We start from the raw sequence: 18863 nt of genomic DNA, 5'->3' as shown, positions 1-18863 counted from the left end.
CCACAGTTGCTGGAACAATAAAAACATCTAAAAGTGGGAAGCGGTGTTGAATCTAAATTAAAGTATGCTCCATGATAAGACGCTCAAACATGTCTTCCACTCTGTATAATAACAGTCTATCATGACAGAGACACTGGAAATCTGAATGTCTGCCAATACACTGTAACCCCTTTGTTGAAACTTAAACTGCACAAGCACCAAAATGCAATGATTTAACTACAGCCATCACTGTGAAACACAGCTGCAATAGACAAATTTTTATAACTCATAAAGCCCATCACACAAACTGCATAAAAATAAAGGGAAGATAAACTATTGGTTCATTCCTACTAAACGCATTCAGCTATTTCAAAACAACTTTAACAGCTCACGACACTTATGAGAAATTCCACACTGCACACGAAATACGCAGCCTCAGTACATGCATAGTCAGTTTCTCTGATGCCACTTAGTGTAGCGATGGGGACATACGCACCATAAGCTTAGCAGGCATAATAAAAAGCTGCGCGCGTGTGTATTTTTGGCAATGTATAAAAAACTACGTGGTCATGTTGCGGGGCCACACATTTCCGGCTTCCTTCAACGACGTGGTTCAAAATCCACCAATCATGCAGTTTCGATGTTTATTTAGCCCTCTTATACGTTTCAAAAATGCTACTGATTATTACGACCAACCAATGAGTCAAGAAACGAAACGCAACCACATTTGATTACCTCAACAATACTCGCACTCGTTCATACTTTTGTATGTTCAATAACCATTGGCACAAACAGAACGCCATAGGCACCCGTCTCTCGCAGGAAGGCAGGTTCATACTGATTTTCTTAAAGCTACCCAACCCAGTCTCGGATAATTGTACACGAACGTTTACTTCTTTGCGAGTCTCTGCAATAATGGTTTAATCATACCTGTTTACGCCAGGGGGGAAAAACGCCACACCGCTGCTCCGTTCGTACCCCGGCAGGCTAAAGCAATGCGCGAATCGGCGAGGAAAGATACCTTACATTGTAAGATTTGGCAATCGTCTTAATAACGTGTTCGGCTTTACGAGCGGCCGTATCCGGCCAAAAAACACGCCGCACACGTTTGCACGATCCGCGTCGGGCCGGACGGACACCACGTAGGCCTGCGCTCAACATCGGGCGCAGCCTACGCTCACAGCAACAAACGAAAACGCTTGCAACTTGTCACCGCTACTGCCGCAGATGAAAGCAAATTGCATTATTTCTTCACAAAGGTTGCATTACACCGACACAATTTCCACAATCACACCAGCAACAGATGCAGCTTCGACGCTTTGCCGTTCTCAAATCGAGTTCGCTGACGACGTTCCGAGTACGTAAAACAGCCCACCAGTGCCGCCACGGTGTCCTCACGTACGTACAAACCACAACGCGGCAAGACACACATGGGACAGGTGACGATAAGTGGCTTCTTGATGCACTACAGCACATTCGTAACACAAATCGCCTACAGAGCTGTTGGTTCTCGGCAACCTCGTTGTCGCTCGATAGCGCAGCAGCGGTGGGGAAGCGAGCGCGGCCATATTGGAAGTAGTTCTCCTTTCAAACGTGCGTCGCAGGCGTCACACAAACGGTGAGACGCCATTGGTTGCGGATGAACACAAAATCCCTTTGATCTTGAAAAGCCGCTGCAGAGTTAAGCTGTCACCAACTATAGCAGAAACTGCCACCAACGTGGAATCGACAGTGCTACGGCAGTAGAGATTGCCGGCTGCAAACAGCCTCCGTGTGACTCAAGGAGCGGAGGTTCGCCTCCGCTGACGGTACAATATCCCTCGGATTTCTCCGCTGAAATGTTCCCTCGTGTTCACTGAATACTGCTTTTTACAGGCTACGTGAGACAGATGTTGGCAAGCTTGCGCAAGTATACCGGCTAGCAGAACGACAGTTTAGACCCGTGTGAAACAGTGTAAACAGTTTACAAATGCCCAGCTTACTATAGGGACCGGGCAGCTGGACGGGTGGCGCCACCACTCGGAGCTCCATTTATTAGTGGGATGAGCCGGTGCATTGGACTATGCAGACTTCCGATGTTTTTGCCGCGTTTGCTTTGGTACTTTGAATGTTTCGGTTTTGTTGTGAGCGGATATATGCAATGAAACAAAGTCTAGACAGATGTGTTGGGTTCTTAGATGCAATAAAGGCTACGTAAACTTGTCAGATGCTTCTAAACCTAGGAATGGGCTACAATGACACGAGCGCTTTTTTCAGCGATCCACGCTTGGCTCCACCCGATCTGGGTACGAATAAAAATACTATTATTACGATTGATTTCTTAAATGCGCAAAAGGCTTTGTAAACTTATTGGATGCTTCTAAGGTTGGGAATGGGCTACATTGACATAAGCGCTTTTTGCAGTGTTCTGCGCCTGGCTCCGCATGACCTGAGTAGGAATAAAACAGTTAATATTAGTATTCGTTTCTTCCACTTAAAATTATCTTCACTGATTTCAGTGATTACAGTTTCCATGCCAGTCTTAACGGTGGGACACTTCGATACATGGGCTTTGAAGAGAAAGGCATTTGCGTACGAGCAGGGTTCTTCCCAGAAAATAAAGAGAGGTGGACAGACTGAGATTGTGGATTTAAGAGTTTTGAATCCTCATCACAAAAATTGAACACCTTTGGTTAAATATTAAATATTGTGGCTTCGCAGCACTGTGAAAAAGTAGGAAAGCGGCATTGACTCAAAGATTTGCACGCAGCTGGCAATCTGATACTTCAAAGCCACTTGCTCAGACTCTTTTTCACGTATCCAGATGGAGGGAGGTGCTGCCCGCTGCCACTGCCGCTGCTTTCACTGCTTTTACACAGTGGCCGTTCCTAGATCCTCAGGCCCACATTTCAGACGGGTAGGTCAGTGGGAGTGTTTGGCGGCCTATCAAAGGCAGTGGGCAGTGAAGCAGGGGAGTGGGCGGAATTCTCACCGCCACCCACCATGGAGAAAACCCTGTGTACGAGATTGATTACTGTGTGGGCGCGGAAATGTCGCGGCAGTTCACACTTTCTTTCTGTAACCGTGAGCTTTGTGCCGTCGGTTTTCGTGAGTTACAGCAGGGACATAGCTAGAGGGGGGTTTTGGGGTCAAACCCCCTCCGAAGAAAAATGCTGGCTACGGCCCTGAGTGACAGCATGGGAGCGTGAGAGCTGAAGTGGAACTCCTGCGTTTGTAGTGGTCATTTTATTGAGAGCCAAAGTTATTCAACTACCCAACAGCCAAAGCTACAAACCATCCCCCCTCCCCTTCCCATTTTACCACCTCTGTGGAATAACGGCTGGCACCGATAGTTAAAACATGTGGCAGTGTTAACGTCAGTCCATGTTTTTTAATGCTTGAAGGAGCCATGAAGACGAAACACAAGTTTGGTTCATTCTTAAGACGGCCTCGTTAGAATCATGCTGACCCCGGTTTTAATGTAAACTTCGCTCAAATAAGCTATATAATTATGAAAAAAGGGAATGGCCATGCGACTTACTCGCTCATTTCCCGCAAAAGAACCTATGATGTCATATCAATGTCAAAGACACTGCTATCAAAAGACCAAACTGTTTGGTGGTCATGGAGGAAAAAAAAGTTAGGAGACGGCATGACGTCACGCAGCTAGCCTTCGCAAGCCCAGGTCCGTTGAAGCCGCTACCTCCGCCGTTTCCCTTTCTCAAGCCGCCGCAGTCGGCCCTCCAAGGTCGGGTGGGCCGGCGGCGGCGGCGGTCTCCGACTCTGGGGCATCTCTTGTGTTTCGTTGGCGGTAGCTGTTCCCCGTCCTTCCTGCATTTGTCTGCTCGGCGATCTCATGCCCGTGTGCGGGCAGGAGTGCCGCGTACGTGCGGAAGACAAAAGCCGTGGGAAAAAAAACCAACATATAGCAGGCTTCGCGACAACGGGCCGCAGAGCAGTTTCGAGCAGACGAAATTGAACGCGGCGGCCCATACAGAGGCGGTGCGGTGGGGTCACGTGGTGCAGTGACGCCTGGGCCGACTTCGATTTTACTTTTTATGTATAGGCTTCACGTTTCTCCGGCGGCGCCGTCTCCTAACTTTTTCTTCCTCCATGTTGCTGGTCAAATTCCAAGCTCAACTAGGCAGGAGGAGGAGGAGGAGGAGGAGAAACACTTTATTTGCAAACTGGGTCTAGGGGAGAGGGGTGGCGGCAGCATGATTTTTCAAGTGTAGGTGGCAGCTTGAAATGGAAATGAATTTGAAACTTGAAATGAACTTCCTGCTAAACAGAGGGATGCTGGTTGCCTTTTGTGCCCCCCCTGTTTATCTGTATTCAGAAAAGAACAAATAAACTTCAAATAAACTCAATTCAATTAAACTTTGGGGTTAGCTTAGCTTAGTGGAGGATGGTCTAATATTAATAGGGCCTTCTGACGTACTCTAGTTAAAGGGATACTGAAGCACTTTTTACAAAAAAAGAGCTTTTGCTCCCATTTTATCATTTTTCATACGGCGAACTCGAAAATCAAGTCAAAACTTGGCATAAACTATTAAAAAGCACTTAATTTTGGCAAAAATGAACAACGGGCGCCTAGGGGCATGTGGCGAACCTCACCGCCGTTCGTGATTGGTCAAGTCTTCGTGACGTCGTCGTGAGGACCCTCGGAGGAGGCGGAGCATGAAACGCGTTCCCAGCGAGTCGTCGCGGTAGAAAACGCCGTATTTGCATTTGTTTAATTGATCCCACGATGGCCAGTCCGAGTAGTGAGTTTATCGCACACCCGTACTGTTCGAGCCTCTCGCCCGTGCACGAGCGGCGACGGCGACAAGTGCCGGCGACGAACAACACTTCCGAGGAATACGTGTCCCAACCGGCAACGTTCACCCGCCTGGGAAACAGCTGAGTCGCCAAGCCATCGGCCAACTGCCGAGTTGCCCGACCGCGCTGTCATACTACGCCGACGGCGAAACAAACACGTCGGCCGATGGAAAGTCGCCGTAGTGTGACTGGTTCGCCGACCGAAGAAGCCAACAAAATCGGTCACCCGACCGGTCGCCCGACGCGTCGTCGGGAATCGACCGAGAAGCGAAAACTGCTCCCCGACAACATCCGTGCCGCAATGAATGCGGCTCTATTTTGATTTTGATAGTTTCTGGAGTGTAATAAACTCAGTAAGGTCCACGAAGCCCATGCAACTCAACACTAGCGCTAATGCAATCCGTATTTTGACTTTCGACGCTTCGGCTGTGCTCTTCGGCGCCGCCGCTACCCCGGAGCTGCAAGCTGTAAATGGTGTGCGATCGGCTCGCCTGTAGAAAATATAAGGTCAGTTTCGTGCAGAAGAAGAGTTACGTAGGGTAATTTGGGTAATAAGGCATCAATATCGGCCAAGGTTTTTCATGTGAAACGTAAAACCAAAGTACGGCAAGCTCTATCCCCGCAGTGGGAAATCGCAGTCGCAGCCGCGCACACATTTTTGCGAGCGTTTTCGCGAAGCAGCGGAGTTGATGGCGATAAGCTATTGTGGGGGCTTCGGGGAACCTTGCTGTGCAAGCGCTATTTAAGAAATTTCAGTTTACCAGCCAGGAATTCTGTAAACCAGCTAGTAAACACCGACGTATGACACGGAAGGATGGGCCTCCATCTATTACCTAGGCTATTTTGCACCGTGTCGCCATTTGTGCGGTGGCGCAGTGCTCTCGCGCGTCGCGCCCGTGCGCTCAACTTCGCGGGTTCAATTCCCGCCGAAGTCTTTTTTTTTTTTTTTTTTAGGGGGTATGGTTTGTGTATGCAATTTGTGAATCATTTTCTGCGCTGATTTTGAGAAGCAACCACCTTTTCAATGGAAAATTTCCTTCGAAACATGCAAGTGGCGTCTTGAGCCACAACAATTAATTTCCCTTTTCTCGCACCGTGTTTCTCGAAAATGCGGTACCATGGTGCAAAGTAAGGCCTTCTTTATTAGAGGAGGTTAAATTTCTGCTGACGTACGCACTAATTTCTATGCAAATTTTAAGTGCTACAGAGGTCTTTTCACCGGGGCTTCATCCATAACATCCATATTATTACTGCGGCGGCACCAGCGCACAGCTCTTTTTTCTTTGTCCGTGATCCAACAAGAAGTTCAGGAGTACATACAGTACAAGCAGCGCACACGCCAGTACGCACCAACGGCTTCAGTCGTGCAGCGGCGACACGATACTCCAATTTTGATTACAGAAAGCCGCTCCTCACATGTTTTTTGCGACGTCACCACTGCTGTTCCAGATTTTAGAGCCGATATTCCGCCGCTGGGGCTTTTGTAACTGCAGTGGCGTCGTCACTTCGTTCAGCATGAGCTATACTGAAACGCTTTGGTCAGTAGTGGTCCCTTCTGAGGCACTAATATCACGATAAGCATGTTTTCATAACAGGTGTTCATGCGCGCACTGCGTTACAATGACCGACGAAGAAGATTGCTGTTGTTGCCAGGAGATACGGGAGGTTCGAGAGAGGCTAAGGCACCCCAGGTGCGCCACAACCACCAGAAAACTAAAAAAATGTGTGCCTCAACAGGGCTGTGCTGGAGGTTGCACTTCGACAGAATGGCATCCCGATACTGCCTAGAAGCAGCCTGTCTGGGAATGTCTGGAACACAACAAACTCGCCTTTGTGGGCTTGAAGTGTTCCCTCTTTACAGTAGCAACCCACTGAGCAGCGAGTTTCGGCTACCGCGGGAAGCTGTGAAAGACCACTTTATCGCGGCCATAGGTGCTGTTGCAACCGAATGCCGAGCAGAACCTCGGCATGGTTACTCCGCTTCCTCGGCACGATTGTGAAGCAGTACAACGCAGCACTGAAAAAGTTTCCGTTACTAGTTGCTAAATAAAAACAAAACACAGCACGGGGCCCAGGAAAGCTAACGCTGGCGGACGGCACGCTGAGAAAGGCAGCAGCAGGGGCCGAACACTTGCCGCGGCGGCCGATCGCTCCTCACGACGACGTCACCACGACCCCTTTCACTCTCGTGCCGTCCTCCTCCCCTGCGCTCCGCGCGTCGCGGGGGCGTGGCGATGGCGCTTGTTTATTCGCCTATTACGCCGCTGTTTCAACCAAAAAACAAGAAAAAGACCTCGTAGGTTAGGTGTTTAAGGTCAACGCTTCCGAATTTCTGTGTATTCAGCAAATTGAAAACTGCCTCAGTTTCCCTTTAAGTACGTTGTCTGCGGTGTAAGCTCGTAGACTCTTGCATCCCTCTGACGGATGGAGCAAAAGCTATATTCAGCTTTTCACGCACTGAGACCGCAGCTCGATAGAAAAAATGCAAGCAAACACCTTGTTTTATGGAATGTCGCCGTGGGGTCGCATAAACACTGCCGTTTGCTGGACACAAAGCAAGGCGTGTTAACTGATCCCTTTCGACTCCCCATGTGAGATCTTGGCCTTCGAATGGTAATAATGCAACGCACTCGCTGGGGCTGAAGGTAGATGACTTCGCATTTTGTAAACCTCCAGATATAGTACAAGAACTGCGTTCCTGGTTTAGAGTAGGTTCTAGTGCATGGTAGAACACGTGAGAGTAGTAGAGAGATTAGGTACTTGGCAGGGGACTTGCACAGTGGCCTGTACGGAGATTAGAGAGGCACCATAATGCTGTGAAATGGTGTTACATCTCCTCCAAATGGCAATTCTGGCTGCTCCAAACCTGCTCCAAAAATGCCTTTCTGGCTGCCCCAAGCCTGCTACAAAAGGCATTTTTGCTTGCTCCCAGGACTGCTCCCAAACCCATGGACCCTGTTCCACCCCTGATTGAATGTCATTCATTATTGTTGTGTAACACTGAACAAGCGGTAATTACAGCTAATGTCATTCACTGTCCATGTCATTAGATTTGCTGTGTGGGTATTACACACAAACTAATGCCGTGTAGAGGCACCAAAGTATAGTTGCACAGATGTTTTGATGCTGGATTTTGTTGGCAGACAATTCTTACAAATAAAAAATTACCGTAATTACCCGATTCTAACGCGCCTCCGATTCTAACGCGCACCTCATTTTCCCGGCAAAAAACCGAAAAAATTGCACCGCCGATTGTAATGCGCACGGAACTTTGCGAGCAAGAAAAACGAATGCGAGAGAAACGGGCGATTTATTTCTCGAAGTAATCTCGCTCATCTCACTCCTCATCGCTCTCCACTGACCACAACACCTCGTCCTCGGTGCCGTCAAGCGTGTTCGCGATGCCACACTTCATAACGGACGTTCAACCATGGTCGATGGGATCGTGGCCCACGCCTCGCACGCCCATCCTGCGAGCTTCTCCAGAGGCGCACGCTTCAGCCGACCGCACGTTTTGAATGCGTGAGAGCCGCGGCTGCCATTGCTGTTATCAAGCGCGCAAGTAGAACGATTTGACAGTTTGTGTGAACGCCGATAGAAAAGCCTAGGCGCCTATGGTTCCTACGTCCGAAAAATCGTTGCTAAAAGCTTTGGCGCTATCATGAGATGGCGATGGGCGGGACGAAATTTTCGTTGTTTCGGCAGTTTCGGTTTCGTATCCGATTCTAACGCGCATGCGATTTTTCGACCTATTTTTCCGGAAAAAAAGTGTGCGTTAGAATCGGGTAATTACGGTAACCCTGTGTATTTCAATTAAAACAATGCTGCAATGCTCATTTCTGTGCTTGTGGCTTGCTTCATGTTTTTTTACTTAACAGCTTTGACTTGTCTGGACATGCCTGCACTTTCAGTATTTTGCAGAGGCCTTGCCTGTATATACATCACAATCAAGAGTTCTTTCTAGCTTTTAGCCAGTCACCTAAATTGAGTGACAGGCTGACAGACCAAAATTTTTATGTATACGCCTCGAGCGCGGCCTGTAGGGGCGTCACTGAAATCCTCCTAGCGTCCCGTTCCGAAAGCAGCCGCGGCAGTCCGCGTCCCGCTCCCCACTGTCGCCGCTGCTTTTGCGGCACGTTCACAACCGAGATTTACCGTTTGCGGGAGTTTGAAATCCATGTTTATGTGGAGCAGTCACTCTGTTCACAAATGTGGTCTGTTTAAGAGAGTGTAAATGTTTCTGACGCGATCTTAGTGTGGTATATTCGGTCTGTGTAAGCGCTAGGTGTGTGTCAGAGGCCAGCGTCGCGGAACCGGCGTATGATGGAGCCGATCGTAGTTACACTGCCCTGAATTTACTAGGAGTGTCTCCGTAACCACCGGTTCCTGAGATGTTCATGCTACGGGTATACACTACGATGTAAATCAGTTTTGTGCGCTTACATATTCAGCGGAGCACTCATACCTGACAGCATGCCAGTTACGTTTGCCAATATTATACCTTTGATATTGATCACCACCATTGACAAGCCAGTCTGTGTTAATTCTGGGAATATTCTACAAAAGTACGGTGGACAATGCATAATTATACTCGGGTAATCAGCACACGACAGAGTCGTCTTGTTGTGAGGTGAGCGCCCGCAAACATTCATCTGCTACATATATCCTCTGTGAGCAGTGCGGAGACGGGCTTAGAATATAATCCGTGTCCGCGACTAAATGCTTCTTCAAAATATCGTATATGGCACAGGGAGCCTGTAGAATAAAGCAGAAACGGAAATCAGATTGCCTTATCACATGCCACGCTCTTCCAACGACCCCTTTCATCGCTTGTTGAACTATCTACCCTGTATACTTCCAGAAATGCGTCCGCCGTACGATTAGCTGTTTGTTGAAGTCGAAAAACAAAAGGACAGTGAACGCGAGATTTGTGTGTGTGATTACTAAAACGTTCATTGCTTGATTCGGCTCCGCATTTGTACACAGCGTCCCCCTCCCCTCCTTCCGCCTATGCTTCATGAAATAGCAGTACATTTCGCGTATAGTTGGTCTGGTGAACCCTACCTGGCTTAAGTTTTGACGTACGTCTTGAGCATGTCAGAAGCTGCACTGTTTTTTTTTTCATTTCTGTTAGAGCTATTATGTTTCTTCCGCACTTGCACAGCATTTATTTTTCCGTGGTTTCATTAACTTGCCTTGGTTCTTGCTATAAGGCGTGTGTGGGCAAATATTTAACGACGCACAGGCTTGGAATATACTTAACATTTTCGCACGGTTTATATTCTTATAAAAGTTATGTTATTGCCCGGGATTGGGTAATCATATCCTCGAAATATTTTTCTGCTACGTATGTATCCGAAACGAAGCTGCATTCGTTGTCCATGTTGCAAAATGAAGTTAACCTCTCACTGCGCCAGTATCAGGTCTAAACGAGGCGACAGTAAAATTCATTTGTGCTTGACGTATTGGAGGTGACAGTGGTGATATGCTGCTACCGTCGCCGACGCCCGGAAGAGCGGCGACGAAGTGCGCAGAACCGCGTTCATGGGTAGCTCTTGCAGGCGATCGCGTACTCTACGAAGACGCAGCTGCTTTTTAAGTGAACTAAACGTACTCTTTGCTTATAGACGTCACCATAACAAGTTTTTTGGGGCGCGGAAAGGCGAAAAGAAGCAAAACAAAACCAAAACACTGCACGAGCCCCTATCAGCCACGCAGCGCAAATCTCGTCAACGCTGTGGAAAGGCAGCGGCAGGCGGTGGCAGGCGGCGCAGCGATCGCGAAGCTCGAGGTGTATAGGTAGCCCAAGAAAGATTAATGTCATTAAAAGCTGAATCGTACAGTCTTGTCCCATCTGCCTTATGTCCTTGCTGGTTGTATCGCTCAGTGAATGCTTTAATAATTATGTGCGTTTGACCATTCCAAGAGGTTCATGAGCAGTCGAAACCGAAAGCTATCTCTTTCTCTGCAGGTCAGAAGACAAAAGGTGCAGGTCACATGCGAAGCAAGTCGTCGAATGGCCAAGCAAAGCAAAAAGCAGCAGCTAGCATTCCCCTGGCTGATTTGGAGCACGCAAAAGGTGGTTTTACTGGCGCTGCTATCAACTATCGCTTGCCGTGCACAGCATCTGAGAACACGACGTGCCAGATTGTGGAGCAGCTACCAATATGGAACGAGTTTCTCTGCAAGGCACATTTGGAATTGTGGGAGATGCCTGGAACATGCAGCCACCTATGTCTGTCCGAGTGTTCTAAGACTGCGAGATTCTACGCCTGGGGAACGGAGCACGAAGACGCAGTTATGCTTGTCTGTTGGCTGCTCAAGACACATCACTGTGTGGTAGCTGTTCACATTCCTGAAACCTTGTTGGATCAAGTGAACTCATCTCTGTTGTCCAGTGCACTTCAGGACAACTCGACTGTCAAATCTCTGAGCTTTGGGGTGCCTCACTTCCAATTTCCCAAGAACGTTTGCAAGGTCATTCCTACTTTGGCACAATTAGAAACGCTTGAGTTTGTTGGGCAAATCTGGTGGCCTGAGGCTGCTGGCCTCAAAGCCGCACTGGCGCTGCTACTTGAAACGACGGAATCGCTGACTTGCCTCCGAATTCTGCAGCTACACTGGAAAGATGGCAGGGATGCGCGGAAATTCCTTGCCGCACTTGAAGCCAAGTCCACCTTGGAGGAGCTTTCAGTCCACACTTCCCTTATTGAGAAGGTGTCCCGTGCATTGAAAGAGAAGTTCAAAGACTTCGTGAAGAATAACACAACCTTGACAACATTCACGGCTCACAGTTCCCACGAACCAGATAAGAACACCATGTATTGGTTTCTTTCTTGTATAGGGGGGAATAAGACGTTGTCAAAGGTCAACTTCATTAGATTCCAAATGGAGCCTCTTGGGGTCCACATCTTGCCTGTTGTCCTGAAAGAAAACAGATCTCTCCGCAGCTTTAACTTGATTGAAGCCCAAATTGACTACGGCATGCACCAGTACCGTAACCAGTATAATTCCTGGTTTGATGTTTTCACCCAGACTGAAACCCTAGAAGAGCTCACTCTTCCCATGTTTATCTGGGAGAAGGAGCAGTGGATGCTGTTCTTCAAGGCACTGGCAAAGAACAGGAACCTAAAGGATGTCACCATCGAAGTGGATGTCCTCAGCTACGTGGATGTCTTTGACGTCTATACTTCTCTGAAAGAGAGTGGTGCTGCCAGCAAGGTTCTTTTCAAATACCCTCCTGGTCTGTACGAGCCGCTGTACTCTCCAATTACGTTCCCAAGCAAAGGACTTTCCGAGCTGTGCATAGGACCAAACCAGGAGTCAAGGCAAGAACGCCTGTCAAGGATTGTGTTCCAGCTACCCTCGTACGCTAATATAACGTCAATAGACTTGGACATCCACCAGTCCCGATGGAACAATACACTGTTTTCAGCCTTCAGCCAGTATGTTGAATCAACAACAACACTCAGAAAGTTGCGTGTGACTGCGGTGGACCAGTATGCTGCGCGTGAACCAGATGCCATGACCAAGAAGTTTTGGATGGTCCTTGTCAGCTCGCTGGGCCAAAACGTAAGTGTGAGAGAACTTTCTGCGGAGATGTGTGTCGATGAGGAAGTCGCGAAAGGCCTGGCGGACGTGATCAAGGCCAGCCGGAACATCCGCAGAGTCCACTTAAGCTCCCGTGAGCATTGTGTAGTCGTTGCTTTCTTTCAACGCTTGTCTCTTGCCATCAGAGACAACTACAGACTCACCCGTGTGACAGTGGAAGACGTTCGGATGATCTTAGAAGAAGCCTGGTTTACCGTCAGGTGTGTGGCTGCACGCAACTCCAGCCTGGTGACACGTGCTGCCCAGTACGTGTCCGGTGCGGCATGCGACAGGTTTGTGTCTTCACTCTGTATAACTTGTATAACTTGTACTGATAGCAAAAGGGCGTTAAGGTTTAAGTGTAAACAGTCAGCTTGCTTGGTAGGAGAATTGGACTTTCCATTTGTGTGTGTACATGTTGCAGAGGTGACAGTCCGAATATTAGCAATCCAGTAATTTCTCGTTAACTCGAAGTCGTAAAAAACCGCTGAAACTTTTGAGATCAGCGGAGTTTCAAGTTATACGAAATGCGGAAAATTTCTGCAGGGTCACTGAAATAAGAGCTAATGACGGTAACAAAAGATGTACTGCACAAAGGAGCTTTCATAAAGCCAAAAATGTTCGCAGGAAACACAAATTTTAATTATTGCAAAAGAAACTATTGCATGATGCTCGTCTGTTTTGCGTTTGCATCTGGTCACAGAAAAGCGTTTTTGAGCTGCTCAATGCATCACATCCATTCTTGGTCACCACTGCTATATTCTTTGTTGTGAACCAGGTGCAGCATCTACATTGTTTCTGTTGTAGGAACTTCCCAAAACTCTTTGTCCTCAAAATCAGCTGCATCGTCCATAGCTCTCTCAAAGATGTATACCGTACGTGTCGGACAGAATTCTCGTCATGGGAACATCGGCCTCGTACAGCATAAATTTGCCGTTCAAGCCCATGTTCGCTGTTTAGTGGGAGCTACGCGTAAGAACGGAGGCCTTATCAGCTATTTGTAGCAGACATTGCCTTGTGTCCTCTGCCAACATTTCGAGATACCTGTGGTCCCTGAAAAAAACGTTTCGAGATAAAAGGGGGGGGGGGGGGGGGGGCAAATACATGGTGCCTACAGGGGATAAATGCACGGCGAAAAAAAGTTTCGACTTAACCGATATTTCAAAATATCTTGAGTTCGAGTTATTGAGGGATTACTGTACTGTCGCGACTTCATGTGCGAGTAGGGCAGAGGAGAGGCTCAGCTGTTGCCAAGGCACAAGCGAGGTTACCCTATCAAAAATTGCAGTAGAGGAAAACTTAATGTTTATAAAAGTGCATCCAGGTAATTGGAGAGAAGAGCTGTGCAGATTTCTCGAGTAGGTTCTTATAAAGTGCGATGCATTACTCAATCAAAATAAAGGGTTACTAGTTTTCACAGTGACACCGCTGAAGTAGAATGTGGTTACAAAAGACACTCAAAAAATCTGAGAAACATGTCTCTTGCAAGCAACGCTGCTTGTACCAAAAATTTTAAAAACCCTGATTGGTCAGAGTAGGCCACTTTGTTATACATTAGCATCAAAGCGTGCTTAAAGGCTAACTGCACTCAAATTTCACCTCAGGTACATGTATTTTGATAGAACAGTGCATACCCTAAACGTACTGGGGCAAGATTGGTAGCCCCGTGAAGTGTGCTGTTAATTAGTCATAAGGGCCTAAAATACCTTTGTTGCAAACGAAGCTGCACTTGCTGGCTGATCGCACAAACATACAGGAACCAAAGTGACATTGTGGCCAGAATTTAAAGTCGTTTGATCGACTGTAGGTTGTATAAGTCTCTCTTTGAACTTCTGGAGGTTAAGTAAATGCACTTTACAAGCCTTCCTGTTGCTCACAACGCTGTTAAAGTGCTCCGAGGTGTTCATCAGCCTCGACTGCCAATACTTTCTGGACTACAACACCTTTCTCCGGTTCATCCCCTTAAACACCATTCACTTGCGTGATCACATGATCTGTGATCATGTGAACTCCTTGGGGCACATAAGGCTCTCATCTGCAGATATAAAAAATCCTCAAAAGGTTCTGGAACCTCTGCGGTCTCCTGTTTGCAGCCCCAAGCTTCATCTTCAAGGCAGTTTTATATAAGGTCTTCCATATAAGGCCCCTTGTTTATCATCGCTTCAAAATAGTGAATAATTCTAGGGAGCCAAAGAGGTTGCGTTTAGCAGCAGTGTTTCTTGTAAACATGTCTCTTGTATGTGGCATTGCTGGCATGGAAAACAGGAAAGGCACCCCAACCATTTTCAAATGTCTCATAACCAAGTGTATTTTGCAAGAGTGTCACTTGTAATGAGGTTTTACTGTAGTGCGGAACACCCACTATAGTGTTACCTGGTGTGCATGTGAACGGGAAGATAACATTTTTGGAAGTGCGATGTGTCTATGAGCAGAACTTAGTTTCAAAAGGCCATTTGAATTTGAAGATGCTTGATATGCTTAAAGGTGCTGTGGTATCACGAAGTCATTTATTCGTCGAGTGCTTTGCTTTGAGTGCCCTGGAGGAATAAGATGCGAGATATTCTTCAATTCATTGAACAGTGACCGGCAGCTATGACCAGCACGTTTGGTGCCCCATGGAGAACTTTTCCTTTAGGTTTCACGTCCAAGGCTGGTGCCAATGTTGCGTGATGTGCAGTTTTGCTTCAATAGCTTTTACTTGTTGAGTGTACGGGAAATGACCATGGTGGAACAAGTTGTTGCGGGGGAAAATTTGACATCCACGTGTAGTGCAGCCCCACGGCTACAAAGAAATGCTGTACAGCTTTTTCAGAAAATTCGCAGTTGAATCCTGGGCCAGGAGGAATTTTTATTCAGGTGCGAAGGTTCTGAAAAGCTGTGGCTTTCTTCGGCTGTATTTCAGGCAGAAATCAAATTCGTCACTGTAGTGGCCTTTAAATCAAGCCACTTTAGCTATAGAAAAATGTTATGAACTGCTATTTGCTTTGAAAATTTAGCAAATGAAGTTTTGTCTTTTTAAAAAGGGGCACTAGATACCATACCTGCCAGGTTTCCCGAATTGTCCGGGAGACTCCCGAATTTTGATGGTTTTGTACGATTGTACGGCCGAAACGAAAATCTCCCGAATACACACCCGTGTCAGGCCAAACGTTTCTCCCAGTTTGGACACATTGCGCCGGAGCTACCCGATGACAGTCTAATACAATCCTACAGCGATTGACGTCGTGATAAGTGAGGAGGTTAAAATGCGTAGTTGGCCATACGTGCAAGTTAAGCTGCTTAATAACACAGACACGCGAAATGTGAGGGCAGTTCAGTAAGATAAAAATTGCACCCAGTTCCGAGCACCCATCCTACCGGCGAGCGGCCATAACACGTTCCACTCTGCGCAATGGACGTTTTTTCATCATCATCATGTCTAACAACCCTCAGCCACGTTCTTTTGGCAAGGAGTCACAGTACGAATATTGTTACGCTCTACAGTATTACCAGGACTTCCTGAAAAAGGTGGCGTCAGCCCCGCCAAAGATTTAGCATCTGACCAGTGGTGCATACCTCATTACTTGTTTGGACGAAGCAGTGTAAATAATTGCACTCTGCTGCTACTAATTTTTCGATCCCTTAGCCTCTCCCCTTCCCCTGTCAGAGCTCCCTAATGCCATCTCGGAGAACCTGGCAGGTATGAATATCAAGCCTTTGTACAATCCCTAGTACAGTTAGTACCTAGGAAGTGGTAAGCCTCAAAACCGTTACCATTGACTTCAATGCACAGAATGCTGTAGCAAGCAATTGTTATGAGGGAAAGGTCAATCGATAGCTAATAAATCAACTTGGCGGGGAACCTTTTTTCACATTTCGTAAGAGTGTCACAGGCATTCTGCTTGTGACGTGTCACTCGTAGCGTGTGTTGAATTGCTTTTACTGGTATTTAGTGTGAATAGGTCTTCTAGCGGGTGTGTAGGCAAAGTTAGTGCTGCCTGTGGTATTTGAAAAGTGTGAAACTGGCAGTTGTACATATATGGGTTTTTTGATTGAGTGAAGTGCTTTGCTTGCAAAGTCAGTGCTTGATGTTTGTTTTCATTACTCCAATCTTCTGGCAGGTACCGTGCACAAGCACTGGAAAGGGTCTCCCTGTCTCCCTCGCTAATGGAAGAGGTTGTAGAAGTAACATCCATCGGCAACTTGGAGACCGTCTCCAGGGTTCGAGAAGGGCTGAAGTGCTTTGAAGAGTTGCATGATTTTATGCGACTCTGCGGAGTCGTGGAGGAAAAGGTCACATGCCACCCACACAAAGATGGGCGCACTCAGTTGGACCAACTCAATGCGGACTGTTGGAGGCACATCAGGCACTACCTCCTGGTTGAGGACATCAAGATGTCCACTCAGTCTGCCGACATTGTGGATTCTGCAGTAGTCTCCAATGCAGCCAATGACTGGTTAGATAAACTTTTTGATGAGAAGTTTATTTGCCTTCAAGAAATATGTAAGAGGGGAGGGACAGAACAGCCTGTGGAATAAGCCGTTGCCACCTTCTTCACCCCATCGAGGACTTCGTCTTGAACCGTGGGTGTGCTGTGCCTGGCAGACCCCCGCTGCCCTACGTTGGTTACTTGAAAAGACATTGGCAATTGCTTCGGTGTTTTCAACCTCATCTGTTGCAGATTTGAGGCATTGTTGGACCATAGTGTGGGCGTCTTTGAGTCAGAGCATTTGCAAGCTATAGGCAGAATTAACACCTTGTGTGGCAACATGTCAGTCTGTTCAGTGGCCAAAGTTCTTGCAATGTAATAAAGGCGGGCACAATATTTTTCGTCAGTTTTGATGAAACCTGTTTTCTGTAAGACGATTGGTATTGCTTTGTGAGTATAATCTAAATGAAGCAGCAGAAGAGTCTGTGGCTACCTGTATACTTCCATTTTACATAGAACCTGAAGCCTCATATATTTTGTGTACATTTCACCTGCATCTGTGCATATGGCATACTGGACATGCAATTTCAGGTTAATGAGTGCCTTTTTACCAAAATGTCTGCTATTCAGGGTTTGGTATTACGGACATATGTTAACTTGTTGCACACATACGAGTGGTGAAAAAATTGTTTTTGATGCATTTTTATGCGTGCACTTTGTTTTATAATGTTTAGTGCATTTGGTTAAAGTTCTCTGCGATGTTACATTGTTAAACGTGTTCAGTGTGTATTTTGTTTTTCTTTAAAAACTTGTTATTTTGTTTGAATATCTAGCTTCGAGAAAATTGCTTTTTTTGCCCTTTAAAAGGTCTGATAGGTAATACTGTGGTGTTGCACGGTAAAAATTTAAGCAACATCGCATTTCTGCGCACTGTATTGTCATTGTGTTTTAGTCAAGCTACGTATGCATTTACACGCGTGAAGCTGAAAAAAAATTGGGTTATAGTAACGCGAGCCCTGCCGGATCCTTTGAGTTGTAATATCTGTGCCTGATGAACGTGTACAGCTCATTGTTTTATTGTATCGCAGTGTTTTGGTAGTTTTTGTTGTGCAAGAATGTGTTCTCGTGGTCCAGAGTTTGTGTACGGCTGCTGTGAGTGCTTGGATTCGCTTGTTAGAATGGTTGATACAGCATGGGGAAAAGAATGTTCTTAAAATAAAATAGATATTATCACTTGCTGGGAATGTGGCTTGTTTTCGCTTTGGCGTGAAGATTGGTTGTGTGTGACGTCATCTTTCTGATTTGGTGATATTCGAACCTAGCTACTATTTAGGACCAATCATTGCTTTGTGCCTTTTATTTGAGGTAGTAAGAGAAATACGAAAAGGCGTAATTGTGCGCGTGCAGATGTTTTGGGTGCTGTGTTGGTTAAAATCGGAGAAGCTGTCGCAGCTGTAAGTGATCTAAAAGGGAGTCATCTGGTTGGATTAAGCAGTCATAGCTTTCTGACAAAAAGAGCAATTACCAGGTGGTGTTGGCTGGCTTGAAATTTGGGAAACAAAGTAGAATGTTTCTAGGAGAGGCTTAGAAACTTGGATAACCACTGTGGTGAGAGAGGGCACAGGAGGTACTTGCATCTTAATAGCCTTGTGGAGAAGGATAGAAGTGACAACAAAACATGAAACTGGAGGGGGAAACGGATTGTTGAAGGCCACCAAAGGAAGTGAAAGGAACAAACGGCTAGGTTGGCAAAAGTGATGAAAAAAACTATTCAAGGGGGCAAATAAGAAAGAAAACTTCAGTGATGGTGTTTTGGCAGTAATGTTTTTACGGTGGAATCGAATTCACCCATCTCTAATTTTTTCATCTTCCACAATTGGTCCCACGGTATGCATCATCCGTCACTATGGAAATTTAAATAGCCTGCTCCAAAGACTAAAGCAGTTGAGCACACAAGCTGTGCGCGTGCAATTTCGGAATCTGGAGTGGCAAGGCTGAATGCCAGTGAAAGCACTCTAGTTCTTGTCTAGCCCAGCAGGTAATGTAAAAATGTTTGAGGACAGCAGCCACGGTGTGTCTTTGTTC

General features: G+C 46.7%; 1 protein-coding gene across 2 annotated transcripts in view; it reads left to right on the top strand.

Annotated features, from left to right (window-relative positions):
• Positions 1-18016, top strand: part of LOC144141075 (uncharacterized) — a 34721-nt gene extending 16705 nt beyond the window's left edge. For both annotated transcript variants that reach the window (XM_077672590.1, XM_077672591.1), the window contains exons 5-6: positions 10751-12662; positions 16470-18016. In XM_077672590.1, coding sequence (XP_077528716.1) covers positions 10751-12662; positions 16470-16887 — 2330 coding nt within the window. In that variant the 3' untranslated portion in view covers positions 16888-18016. The remainder of the gene's footprint in view (positions 1-10750; positions 12663-16469) is intronic.
• The last annotated feature ends 847 nt before the right edge of the window (positions 18017-18863 follow it).

The sequence above is a fragment of the Haemaphysalis longicornis genome, unplaced genomic scaffold, assembly GCF_048455015.1.
Source record: "Haemaphysalis longicornis isolate Haplotype H1 unplaced genomic scaffold, Haemaphysalis longicornis Haplotype H1 scaffold_6, whole genome shotgun sequence".
Taxonomy (NCBI): Eukaryota; Metazoa; Arthropoda; class Arachnida; order Ixodida; family Ixodidae; genus Haemaphysalis; species Haemaphysalis longicornis.
This window is presented reverse-complemented; position numbering and strand designations above follow the sequence as displayed.